This window comes from Pimephales promelas, chromosome 3 (assembly GCF_988280905.1).
Source record: "Pimephales promelas chromosome 3, fPimPro1.hap1.1, whole genome shotgun sequence".
NCBI lineage: Eukaryota > Metazoa > Chordata > Actinopteri > Cypriniformes > Leuciscidae > Pimephales > Pimephales promelas.
In genome coordinates, this window is record NC_142771.1 from 22,979,024 (window position 1) to 22,992,946 (window position 13,923).

Here is a 13,923-nt window from a genome sequence, read left to right on the forward strand (position 1 = left end):
GTTTGGGGAATTGGATGAGACGTTATGGATTTGTGTTTAAGAAATGCGTTTAAGAAAGTACATGTACAAATGGCAATTCCTGACCTCATGTGGTTTTACAAGTGGAACATGGTAGCAAAAGATAGAATGAGACACTCAGAGAGGGACTCACTTAGATTGAGTGGATAGAGAGAAAAACAGAGAGAAAGAGACAGATAGGAGAGGACGGAACAAAGCGCGAGAAAATTAAAATGCCGTTCATCACTTCGATTGAAGTCTCGTTTAGTTTTCTCAGAGAGGGAGAGAAGAACTGCGGCACTAGAAAAATCTCACCTTATATAACACATGCAGCAGATATCGCCATTTAAAACAGTGCATATTCAATGCATTTACTAAGTAAAATATTCATAAAAGAAAAGTTTAAAAACTTTAGGTATTTATATCTTGCTAGTTGTTTTAGCAGTAAAACTGGCGCACGTTTGTGATAGTTGACTTTGGCTTCTCGTGTGATCTGCGGCAGATGGTACAAGTACAGTGGTTTTAGGGTGAAGGTGAGGACAGGACAGGACAGGAGAGCAGATGACCCTCTCAGGGGACCTTCAGACCCTGCTTTAGCCAGTAAGAGTTCACAGTCCTGTCATGCTGTCCACACATCAGGGTTTACAGCACAGCAGGGAGGGACAGAGAGACAGAAAAAAACTGCTGTGCTTGCAGACTAGATGGAGTGGTGAAAATTTAACTAGCCAGATGAAAGCATAACTTTGCATATCATGTTTTTTTTATAAACACAGATTGATAAAGGAGAAGAGGTAAGAGATGAGCAAGCAGTAAGAATTGAGAAAGACTGTGAAAGGAAAAGGAAAGGAGAGAACAACACTACTGCATGATATAAGCAGACTTAAGTATCCTTCAGTTTTGATGTGAATGCTTAGCATATGCATACAACCAAATGCATAGCCTTTCAAAGTATACTCCATTGATACTTTGCATGTGCAAACACAGGCGTTTGACACATACACATTGCACACTAGAAAGTTTTGTCCAGTTCCTGCCAGAAGTTACGACGGATAAAAATTATACTTGCTTCAACTTGAGTTTAGTGAATCTCTTACACAAGTCTATTGTTGTTGCCATTTCCAGTAGTTTGTTGTTGTCCCTTTTCATTATTTTATTCAATTCTTTTGGCAAAGGCCCAAATCAGTTTTGCCACCTTGTGGACCAACAAATTAGTGCAAAAATTCAAGGTGCATGTCCAAGATGAGCATACAGACATTGTTGGAAAAATCGGGCTTTGCGCATACAGTACACTTTAAACCCGAATAAGTTGGAAAAATGGGGGGGAAAGAATTACAATTGTGGTTATCATTAATATTAAAAAAAAAAATTAGTTTAGAAATTTTAAGTTTAAGTAAGCAGAACTGGCAGTTTTTTTATTTTGAATTCAGCTATATTAATTGCTCTTAACTTTAAATATTTGAGTAAGCTAATTCACACATTTCAACTTCATATTATCATGTAATCTCAATTTATATATTTTTAGTGGCTTGCTTTAACTCGCTAATTTGATAAATGCTATAACTTGCTAATTGGTGTAACAATGCTTTGATCGCATTAACATAATATAGCAATAAGTACAAAAATATAAAATATAACATATATCTTTTCTCAAACCAAGCTCGTGCTTCACTCGTCACCATCACACCTATAAACCAAGCATAACTCAGAAACTCTTCTAAATTAGCATAGCAAAACATTAAACGCAACTAAACCTCCCACTTAACATTAATCTTACACAAAAAAAAATTCAGTTCAACTTAAGTTAATAAAACTCAACAATGAAGCAATTCAGATTTCTTCAAATGTGTCAGTTTTGTGGACTCAAAAGAAAGTTCTAAATACTCAAAAAAGTTAATTTGATTGAACTAATTTGTTTCATTTAAGTTTACCCTACTTAAACTAATTAATTATTTTGAGCATTAGGGTTTACAGAGACCGTAATCATCTCAAACTACAAAATATTGTACTCTAAGGGTGTGTCCACCAAAGCGGTTTTAGCCAGCTGAAAACGCTAGACGCTCTGCTGAAGACGCCATGCTTTGGGTGCTTGAGAGCATTTTGGCAGCACAGCGTTTTTTTCCGTTGAGACGTTTTGTTGCTATGATACAGAATATCCGCAGCAGTTTGAATGTTGACAGTTGGTCGGTGTGGTATTAGTCCCGCCCCTCCTCCACTGTGATTGGACGGCTGGGTAAAAAGTGGCAGTGATGAGCGCTGCGTTTTATCCAAAGTTGAACATTTTTCAACTCCCAGCGACCAGTAAAAACGCCGGGCGCTCGGCCCTTCAGCGTGAAAAAAAAAAACGCTCAGCGCCTCGGTACGCAGGCGTTTAAAAAACGTGGCACTCCCATTGAAAACAATTGAAAACATACGCCAGGCGCATGGAAAAACGCTTTGGTAGACACACGGCCTAATGTTACAGAATGCATAAGCATCACTCTTCACATAAACCCACAAGCTTGGCACTGGTTACTGCACAAAGTGTCTCCTTTTGTTTTCCACTGAAGAAGGAAAACAGGTCTAAAATGACACGAAGATGAGACAATTATGACAACATAGTAATTTTTGAGTTAACTATCCCTTTAAGCAGCACAAACCTTCAGTTGAAAACTATTTAGTGAGTTGAAGGCTTAAAATATTCATTAACACGTTCACTTGTCATTTCATGGCTCGATTAAAGCCAAGACTTGTTGAAGTCTCACTATGAATTATACTTTGTTAAAGCATGCAGATAGAGAAATGTCCTATTGCCTCTTGTCATGTTCGGTCTAGGACTATATGAGTGTTTGAGTTAGGAACAAGTGTTCGGTGAGGCTCTTTGCCTCTGATTGCTCTTCCACAGGCCTTTTAAAGGGTGTGGGAGCTGTTTACTCTGCTGGCAAAGGGTTGATTGGCTGTGCTCAATGTGCTCAGAGAAATGACAGCTTTCTTCATTCGTCTCATTCCCTCTCTCTGCTCTTTACACGGATTCATTCAACAAGTAACAGAACATCTTAAACTCACCCCACCTTCTTCTCCGTCTCTCCATCTGTAGGGGCCGTGCGAGCGTCTAGTATCTTCCCCATCCTCAGCGTCATCCTGCTCTTCATGGGTGGCCTGTGTATAGCTGCCAGCGAGTTCTACAAGTCCCGCCACAATATCATCCTCAGTGCAGGAATCCTCTTTGTGTCTGCAGGTGAGACTGTGGAATGAATGAAGGAAGAGTATTTGACAAACATTTACTTAAGCCTAAACATTCACTGATGGGTCATTCTGTGTGAAATCAAACAAATTTTGGAAACGTCCCCTAGCTCAAATATTTAATTTTGTTAATATTCTTTCTTTAGAAAGACAAACCTAAATAGTGATGAAGGCCAAAATATAAAATTTATTTAGTAATCCACTATTTGTAAAAATTTTCACCTGAGATTTGGAGCCAAATTACAGGGGGGTGAAAATGACTGAGTCATTATTTTACTGGTAGGTCTATTAGTAAAATATGTTGACTTTAGCAATTTTGGTTTCATTATACGCCAACGGTGACAGTTCAAAAATGACCAAAAGCACTTCTTGTGTTTTTTGCCTCAAGTTTGCATTTATGTAACTCAATAAGTATTAAAAATATCTTAATATCCTTTTAGATTCTTGTTCTTAACAAACTTTTCTTTTGGTATTTTCATTTTAAGGAGCTTGATGATTCAATCCCAGAGATATGGACATGTTAATGTGGTTCCATTAGTAAATTATACAAATTTTCAGTGGTCAAAAACTAAATGTGGGTCACTTTGTATACAGCCAAGACTTTTTTCTTTTGAAGATGTATATCTGAAGAAAAAATGTTTAAACTAGAAATGTGTCTTGTGTCCCTCTATCAAAAGAACTGCATAAAGCATAACTCACAGAAACAATCCACAGAAAATGGTTAAGTTGAGGCACATTAACTTGCTCTCAATCATCTATCTATATTCAGTGTTAGGGATATTTGCAAGATGGGATTTTGTTCATTTTAACAGCTTCCAAAGCTACCAAGAGTACAAACATGCCGTTTCATAACTATATGTTACTGCATTGACATACCTATATCAATTAGATTAAACAATCAAAGACCTTAAAAATGACTCCAAAAGAAAATGTTCATAAGAACAAGAATCTAAAATGTAAAATTTGCACTCTCAGAGAGGCGTGTAATTGTCTTGATAGAGGAAAACAAGATGCATTTCTAGTTTCTGTGTTATTTGTTCTTCAGACATTCTTCTTTAAATAGTATCAGTTGTTTAAAACATTACCTACATTTGATTCTTGACCATTTAAAATGGGTAAAATTTCACAATTTGAACATGGACCTGCTTTTAGATCCCCATATCTATGGGACTGAACTATATAGGGCATTGAAAATGAAGGTTCCAAAATCAGCTGATATAAAAATAAAGATTTCTTGAATGTTTTTAGAATTACTGGCATGACAGCTTTAGAAAAATAACATTTATGACACTCAGATAGGCTAGGTATATATTATGCAATTGATCTGAAAAATTAGATATATTTCTAGTTTTAACATTATTTTTTGTTCCGATATTCCTCTTTAAAAGAAAAGAACAATCAGCTCTATACAACGTGATCCACATTTGGTTTTTGACCACTGAAAATGTCCATATCTCTGGGATTGAACAACCGAGGGCATTTAAAATGAAAAGACCAAAAGAAAAAATTGTTAAGAACCAGAATGTAAAAGGATATTAACATATCTTTAATACTTTTTGAGTTTCAGGCATGGAAACTTGAACAAACTTGAGAAAAGAAGTGCTCTTGGCCTGTCACCATTGGTGTATAATGAAACAAAGATTGCTAAAGTCAACAGATTTTACTAATAGACCTACCAATCTCTGTGTAAAAATCAAATGCATATAATAATGCATGCAAATGCATTTGACACATGAATGACCCTGATAGTCATCACACACACACACACACACTATAGAAATACATTACTCATCATAATCACACATTCTACAACTCATACAATGCCTGCATTCCTCAGATATACCCTTATTTCTCCCAACACAGGTTTTCAGTTGTGTAATGCATTACCCCCAATCAGGGCTCAACAGTAAGGATTTCTTTTCCTGCTAGCCGACTCATGCCAGAAAATTTCTACGTGCCCACCAATTAATCAATTTTGTGAATATTTACATTTTTTATGCATCTTTTTATATGTACACTTAAAGATATTGGTAAGATATTGGATTGGTAAGACTTTGTTTTTGAAAGAAGTCTGCATTTATTTGATCAAAAATACATAAACATTTTTTACTGTATTTACTGAAATATAACTACAATTAAAATGACATTTTCTATTAGAATATTATATGTAAAATATACAACATGTATTTTAAATGTAAAAAACAGCATTTATTTGAAACGGAAATCTTTTGTAACATTATTTTGATCAATCACCTTTGATCAATTTAATGCATCATTGTTAAATAAAAGTATTAATATCTTTAAAAAAACATTTTAATGGTAGTCTATATTATGAAATTATTTTTAAAAGTTATTTATTATCAATTTTTCACAAATTTATTTCTCAAATGTGTTTTTTCTTTACAAATAAATTTTGTAATAAACAGTAACACAGAAACTCCACGATGAGTTTATAAACACTTCTGTCAGAAAATAAATGGCATACATTAGGGCTGGGCGGTATGATATTGTGGCAATGGTATAAAATGTCCATCATTATAGATGTTGATCTTATATATCGCGGATTGTAAATTTAAATGTGTCACACAGATCTATTGACACTTCATGAAATGCACGAATGAGACAATAGAACGGGACATGATTGATGTTAATAAAAAGTTGTTGTTTTTTATGAGTTGTAAAGCGCAATACGTGGCACAAAAGCTGCGTCTTTCAGAAGGCGATCATGAATTTGGGACATAATGTTAAAAAAAAAATAAATCTTGAATGGTCGAATATACACACAATTATGTCAAAATGACCATCATTTACAATTGCATTTCTAACTACATACATGTTAAATAAACCTATTGTATCTGGAAAAAATAGCATAATTGAATTTTTTTATATTCAATGTAATTCGCAATTTTGTAATTTATGAAAAAAATAAAATAATATAATACAACAAAAAACTATAAGGTGATATATTATTATTATTGTGAAATAAAATAATGTATATAAAATAATGTGAATTAAGATTCATCATATCGCCCAACCGCTAGCATCCATTAACAGTACAAATTGTAGTAGTTTGTCATTTGCAACCCCTTCTTACACATGCTACCACAAATCGCGTTCAGCCTCATCTTAGCTAGTTTATTATAGCTGACAAGTTGACAAGCAGAATTTACAACTAAATGTAAAAAAAAACCTATAACACCCCCCCCCCCCCCCTCTTACTTGATACAGTTTAGCAGTGCAATTCAGTAAAACAAAGATTTTCTGAAACCAAACCTTTGACCTTAATGCCCAGATCAGCACGGTATCACTTACAAACAGTCTTGCACTGGACTTTTTTAACAAGCTGCCTCAGTGATATACAGTAGCTAGTTAGCAAGTCGATTTCTTTTTTTCTTGTCTCACTTTGGTCCTGATTCTGCAGCTAGGCTTAGAAAGGCCATTTGGGATTAAACTCTAAAAATATGGTGTCCCTGACACACTTTCCCAGTGATCCATCATGGTGGTTTCACTCAGTCACAGACAACTCCACCAGAGTGTGACTGAAGTCAGCAGTGAGCCACAGATCATGTTCCTGTGAGGTCACCCACTCTCTCCGTTATAAGTTCAATTCTTCACTCTGATCTTCTCATTTACTTGCTCCTTCTGACAAATTAAAGCACTCAGAGTTTAGTTTACGGCTAAGGGTTTAAGGATATTGTAAAACTGCTTGTGTTAACCTTACCATTTAGAGGGCAGTCACAGTTTATTTTGTGAGGCATAGAGATGACAGGATGATTCTGTCATCCTCAGCCACATCCAGGGTCTACAATTATATTGAAATCACATATTTTTTCTTGTGATAATGGGCTAATTTCAGTCATTTCATTTCATTTGCACCTTTGTGGAACACAGTGCAGATCATAGAAATGATGAAAGATCAACTTCTGATGATAACTGTACCACTGAGGTTTAAGTTGTTTAAAGAAAGCACCGCATGTCAGGTTTTGTTACGTCTTTGTATGACTTATAATTTTGCACTTCTTATATTTCAGATCTATTCAAAAGCACAAACAGCATACAGACAATAACTTGAATAAACCTCTTAAGAAACATATTTCAAATTTAAAATGTTCACTTTTTTCAGATTTAAAGTCAGAAGGGTATAGGTGTTGTACCCATAGACTGGTTGTACCTCAATTCATACCAGAATGGAAAGTAGTGGGATTTCACATTTTAATCCATGTAATCAAGAACACAGCCTCCTAGCATTAGCATTAATAAGCGTTGTTTATTTTGTCATGCTGGGCTGAAGCAAAAACAAATTCTAACTGTTGAATGAGAGTCAAACTTACCAACTTTTAAAGATGGCTCCTCTGAAGACTGATGTCACTTCCTCATGCTCAGATCATTTAAAGGGACAAGTCACTGTTTTTTGAGGTAAATAATTGGTTCAGCATCAGAACTCACAGGCACAGGCAAACGTTTTAATTCAAAACATTTTTTTAATACGACTGATCTCCTTTAAAGGGGGAACTATATTTAATTTTAAAGTTATGCAGGTAATATATATATATATATATTTTAAATAATTATTCTATGACTGGCAATATGCACAAGGTAAATGCCTGCCCTTAATTTGCAAAACACGTAATATCAAATGTTTGTGTTTAGTACATGTCTTCAAACACAAATAGCTCTCATTTTGTGGAATGATTCTTCTTCTTTTCATCATATCTCTTACCCATGTTATTGATGTGTAGATCACTGCACAGCACCCTATTAGAGGAGTAGTTTTTACTGATAATTTATTTACCCCCATGTCATCAAAGATGTCCATGTCTTTCTTTCTTCAGTCAAAAAGAAATTAAGGTTTTTAATGAAAACATTTCAGGATTTTTCTCCATATAATGCACTTTACTGGGCACCAAACAGTTCAAGGTCCAAAAGACACTTTCAGTGCAAACTGTTCAAAGGGCTTTAAACGATTCCAGACGATGAATAAGGGTCTTATCAAGCGAAACGATCACTCATTTAAAAAAAATAACAAAGTTTAAGTTTTATAAGCTCAAATGCTCGTCTTGCTATGTTCTGTGACGCGCGTTTGTCACTCTCCTGTTCGAACTCGTTCATCAAAATGAAAGAATCTTTTTCCGAGTCAATTCGAAAAACAATTCCAAATTGATTCCATCGTCTGAAATCGTTTAAAGCCCTTTGAACAGTTCGCAGTTTGTACTGAAAGTGTCTTTTGGACCTTGAACCGTTTGGTTCCCACTGAAGTCCATTATATGGAGAAAATGCTGGAATGTTTTCATCAAAAACCTTAATTTCTTTTCGACTGAAGAAAGAAAGACATGGACATCTTGGATGACATGGGGGTGAGTAAATTATCAGCAAAAGTTTTTTCAATAGTGAACTACTCCTTTGACCTTAGTTTACATGTCAATTACTTAATATTCTATTGCAGGGATGGCACTTTTTTATTTTATAAAAGTCACTTGAAGATGTACTAGATTGTGAATAAGCATTTTAGCCAATACTAGGGGGGTTAAAATCTCTGCTTTCTTCCCCACAGGCCTCAGTAACATTATTGGCATGATCGTGTACATATCAGCCAATGCGGGGGATCCCTCAAAGAGCGACTCCAAAAAGAACAGCTACTCGTACGGCTGGAGTTTCTACTTTGGTGCTCTGTCCTTTATCATGGCTGAAATGGTGGGCGTGCTGGCCGTGCACATGTTCATCGACCGGCACCGGGAGCTGCGGGCGGGGGCGCGGGCTGCAGATTACCTGCAGGGCTCGGCTATCACGCGCATCCCCAGCTACCGGTACCGCTACCGGCGCCGCTCCCGCTCCTCGTCCCGCTCCACGGACCCCTCGCACTCCCGCGACACCTCGCCGGTGGGCTTGAAGGGTTTCGGGGCTCTGCCCTCCACCGAGATCTCCATGTACACACTCACCCGTGGGGGCGACACCCTAAAGGGTGGCCACGGCACCCCCACTGCCACCTACAATTCGGAGAGGGACCACAACTTCCTGCAGGTCCACAACTGCATCCAGAAGGACCTGAAAGACTCATCCCACACTAACACAGCCAACCGACGCACCACCCCTGTATGAGGCACAACCTCCCCCCGTATAGATAGCAGGGCGAGGGAGACGGGAGCAGGGCAGAGGGGGGGGCGGAGGCCCAGAATATTAGGCTACAGATCAAACTTCATGTACCATGCGTTTTCACGATTCGGAGGAACCAGGAGGATTTTTACGTTTCGATCAAAGATTACACATGAATGCATGATTTTGCCATTTGCCATTGACAAAATGAGGCTGGTTTGAAATGGAGAGAGGCGATAAGAGATATGCAGAAGGGTTGTGCCGTGACACGGGAGCTGTAGCTTGTGGCATTGATTTGACATGTTTTTGTTAAGAAAACATTTCACCACCCGTCGTCGGTCTACATGGATCAGCAAGCTACTGCTCCCTCATAAGTCTTCTTCCCCTCTCCACTATATTCATCATATTTATTTATATTTTTAATTTGTTATTTGCATTTAAAAAAAAAAAACTGTGAACCACAGCAGTAGGGTATTCAGTAAGAAATAGCCTGGTCTGCAATCTCTTATATATATATATATATATACATACATATATGTATGTAGGCTATTCATTTTATAAATAAATTAACATAATAATCAAGACTTTCAGAAGCAAAAAAGTCAAATCTGTTTGCTGGGTAATGATCTGTTGGAAAAGAGACTCTATGTCCCTAAGCTGCGACTGTGGCTGGACGATGGACGAAATCACAGAGAATCTTCAATGCAAAGCTGCTGTAATACGAGACTGACAAAGACATTCAACCTTAGACAAAAATTCTATTCTTTTAAAAGAACCTTCTCATCTTTTTCTCAGTCCCTTTTTGCTTCCTTTTTTTCTCTACTATCGCATTCGGTCGTCATGGGAGCGAACGACAGAAAACCAAACGCAACGCCCTTCTCTGACAAGAGCAACAAAAAAGGGGTCGGAGTTCACTGAAAGACTCCAGAAACGACTGCCAAGACGGAAAAAAGGAAGGAGGAGGGGGGAGGAAAAGAAGAGGATGCTGAACTCTAAATAAATACTTGCAAGAACGCAAGCGACAAATAAAGTACGAAATACTACGAGAAACGAAGCTAAGTGACTCACGAATACAAAGATTAAATGCATGCTATAAATTTACAGCAAACCTGCTCTTGAAACTTAAGTTTTAAAGGATAATGATAATTATAAAGGGAAAAGCAATGTTAAAAATGTTAAATATTAATGTTTTGTGTACTCTTTCTGTTTTGGTTTTTATTATTAATTATAATTATTCATTATAATAACATACCTTTGGCAATAAGCCAAACAAACAAATTACGACAAAACTGCTTTTTTAATGCTCAGTTGTTTCTTTGTATCCACATGTATTTCTTTTACTCATTCTTTTTCTCAGAAACACACGCCTTAGTCATTTCGTATTTCTTTGGTTTCATTTTAAACGTGTCGTTTTATTTGAAATGAAATCTAAAGGTGCCAAAACAGAATGATCCTAAACTTGGATGCATCAAGTCCTGATGAATAAACAGACAAACCCAAGGGGGAACAAATTCGCTCTTTCTCTGTGTTTGCGAACCCTCACGCACCTGACGACGAAGTCTCAAGCACTATTCAAACCAGCGGGAAAGCAGGCCTTGTTGTGAGTGAGCATGAGGCTTTCCAAATGAGTCAGACGTGAGTAAGTAACAGTAGGGAAGTGAAGTAACAGGCCACGTAATTACTCATCTGTTCCAGGCTCATCTAGGCCTATAAGTGGGAAACGGTCTCTTAAATATGTAATGCAGGCTTATCTGCTGCGCTAATAATGAGTGTGAATGATTCAGTATGTTTTGCTTTGATGGAGCCAACCCGGAAAAATGGAGGGGGAAAAAAAACAGGTGAGAAGATGTGCCATGTTCCCGAGAAACAACACAGGTTTGTAATATAACGTGACCTACTCAAGCGGCCTCCAACCAGCATGCTAAAAGCATCACTTCACAAGACTTGCGTGTAACAGGTCCGGATTCATGCGTAGGACAGAATCGCTTCAGAAAGCAGCAAAGGGCTCGAGTTTTACTTAGAGAATTAGTTCATATAAGCATGAATTCATGCTCAATAAGAGGATATGTCAATCTAGACAACAAGCTTCCCTCGGAGGAATGAATATACATATTGGATTCATGCCTTCTTAATATATGCCAAAATCTGACTCGTCGTCTATAAGCGACAGCCATTTTGTGAATCTTCCCTCGACCGAGGAGGCAGAGAGAGTGTGAAATTACAACCACACACAAGCAGTGTTTTATGCATTTTCTTCACTTCTCTGAATTAAAATGCTTCCCTCATTCTCCCACTCTGTGTATTCCCTCATCCATCTCCCTCCATCTTGTTGGGCCAACATGCTTGTCCTTAATTTGCTTCCCCTGCACAATCCCTAATTTTTCCCTCCCTCGGTGAATCATCTACTTGCATACTACACCCCCTCCCCCATCTATCGCTCCTTCTCTTTTCTTTTCCTCTAGCACTCTTTTCCATCTATCCTCCTCTCCGTTACACATTCATCACACGCTCTGTCCTTTTACTCCTTCATCACATTCCGACGTCTCTCGCATCAACTTTCGCATTCTTCTCATCCGGCAAAACAAATTCTACCCCCTACCTTCCTCTCTCCTCATTACAATATTGTGGAAAAAGGAAAAAAAAATCAACAGATTTAAACAGACCAATCAATCATCAGGTAATAGCCTCTTCGTTCGGGAGATCAAGATTACCGGCTGATGAATGAACACGCTCACTCTTTAGTTTCCTCTAAATGAGCCGCTGTCTCTCTGACTGTGCCATGGCAGTACAAACTGAAGCAGCATGTTAGATTTTTCTGTGCTTTACTCATTTGTATTTATCTTGCAAATTAGGTTTATCTTGCAAAATTATCTGTTACAGGTTTTCTGAATTGCTAAAACACATTTCTTGAAAACCTTAAACACAAAACCAAATTTTCAAACCACATTCAAAGAACCTCTGACTCAAAATCCAACAATTGCCTTAAAACCATTTTATCTGCGCTCAAAATCGAACAATGCTTTCAGATCATACACACAGTGAGCCAAAATTATAAACTGCAGATCATTCGTTAGATACATGAAAAAATGGAAAACACAGAATCCAAAGCATTCCGTTACAGAAAAAAAGTATATTGTAATAAAGTAAACTAGTTTTCCAATTACATAAAAAAGTATAACGACAACATACAGTAGTAAGGGGAATAAATGGTATACTGTGCACTGCAAGTGTAGTATTGTAATGGATATATGAAGTTCCTAAACATAAGTTAGGGAGGAGCAAGCCCATCCAATCCTTCAATCAACAACCAGAGTATAGCAGCCGCTTACCTCTCGCTAGTATCAGCCGTTCCAGTATCCCTCCACCTCCCCAAACTCCACCTTCATCTTAGGTACCTTGCCCTTTAATTAACACGTCCTATATTAAGCCACTGGGGGGTGTATCAGAGCTCGAGTTGAGTCTCCAGTGGACAGCAAGCCAAATAAGTTTAACCTAATATCCTAAAAATTTTATGGGCAAACAAACTCGTTAATAGATTGTAGGCCCATCGAATGTCTGGATATTCAGCTCTTGCACTGTAAAAATACAGTGACCCAATTGCAAAAGCCAAAAAGGTTGCAGTAAAAAACTCTAAATGAAAACCATGTTTTGTCACTCAGAAGAGTTGTGCAACTGCAGAATGAAGGTCAGCGAGAGAGATTTTATTCTGCTTCAGCATCATGTCTTCATGTTGGGTCCGGACTGAGGATTTTGTCCAGATCACAGTTAATGTCATTTCTACAGGCAAAGGGAAAAACCATAAAGCAGATCCAGCCTTGAAAACATTCTCCACATCTGCTCTTCCTCGTCCTCTTCCTCCTTGTTCGCCACCTCTTACACACATACACACTCCTCCTTCTCTCCCTCTTATATTGTTACCATACATTATTGGTATCAACATTATTGCAATATTTATAATACATTTTGATTCAATTTTGGGACTCTGAACTGACTTGTATTATGTGCAGTTGGTTTGATGACATCATTAGAAATAAGTGTGAACAATTTTGAGTCGTTGTGTGTAAACGATAGCAATTGAGTTGTAGGCCTAGTTGTGATTGAAGCTGGAGTCCGTTGCTTCTTTTGGGTTAAAAAATGATCTAAAATACTTATTTGAGAAAATACATATATATATATATATATATATATATATATATATATATATATGTATATACATATATATATATATATATATATACACACTATTAATTTCTTTAGTAAAACTTTTTTGTAAAAAGAATACTGCAACTAATCTTAATGATTTTTATTCCCTTTGGGATTGTAGTTTGCAGTAATGTCAGTGTGTGTGTGTGTGTGTGTGTGTGTGGACATTGGTGTCGTGGCTGAAGGCATCAAGCGAGACCTACATTTGCCTGTCCAATGATCCCCTTCTGTGGCCGGGAGGCACAAACTGCCAGCTCTGAATTAGAGTATTAAGGAGAGATATTACACATCTAAAGTGTGTGTCTAACTTCCATTCTTTAAAATGTCTTCTTTAACAATCCACAGAAGGAAGTAAATCATACAAGTTTGGAACGACATGAGGTTGAATAAATCATGCCAGAATTTCCATTTTTG

The 13,923-nt window shown here is 37.2% G+C and overlaps 1 protein-coding gene across 1 annotated transcript in view; it reads left to right on the plus strand.

Moving 5' to 3' along the window:
• The window catches only part of cacng2a (calcium voltage-gated channel auxiliary subunit gamma 2a), a 79,564-nt gene extending 68,747 nt beyond the window's left edge, over window positions 1-10,817 (plus strand). Inside the window, exons 3-4 of the mRNA XM_039687169.2 lie at window positions 3,071-3,211; window positions 8,768-10,817. Of these exons, the coding sequence (XP_039543103.1) occupies window positions 3,071-3,211; window positions 8,768-9,312 (686 nt within the window). The 3' untranslated portion in view covers window positions 9,313-10,817. The remainder of the gene's footprint in view (window positions 1-3,070; window positions 3,212-8,767) is intronic.
• Window positions 10,818-13,923: the final 3,106 nt, after the last annotated feature.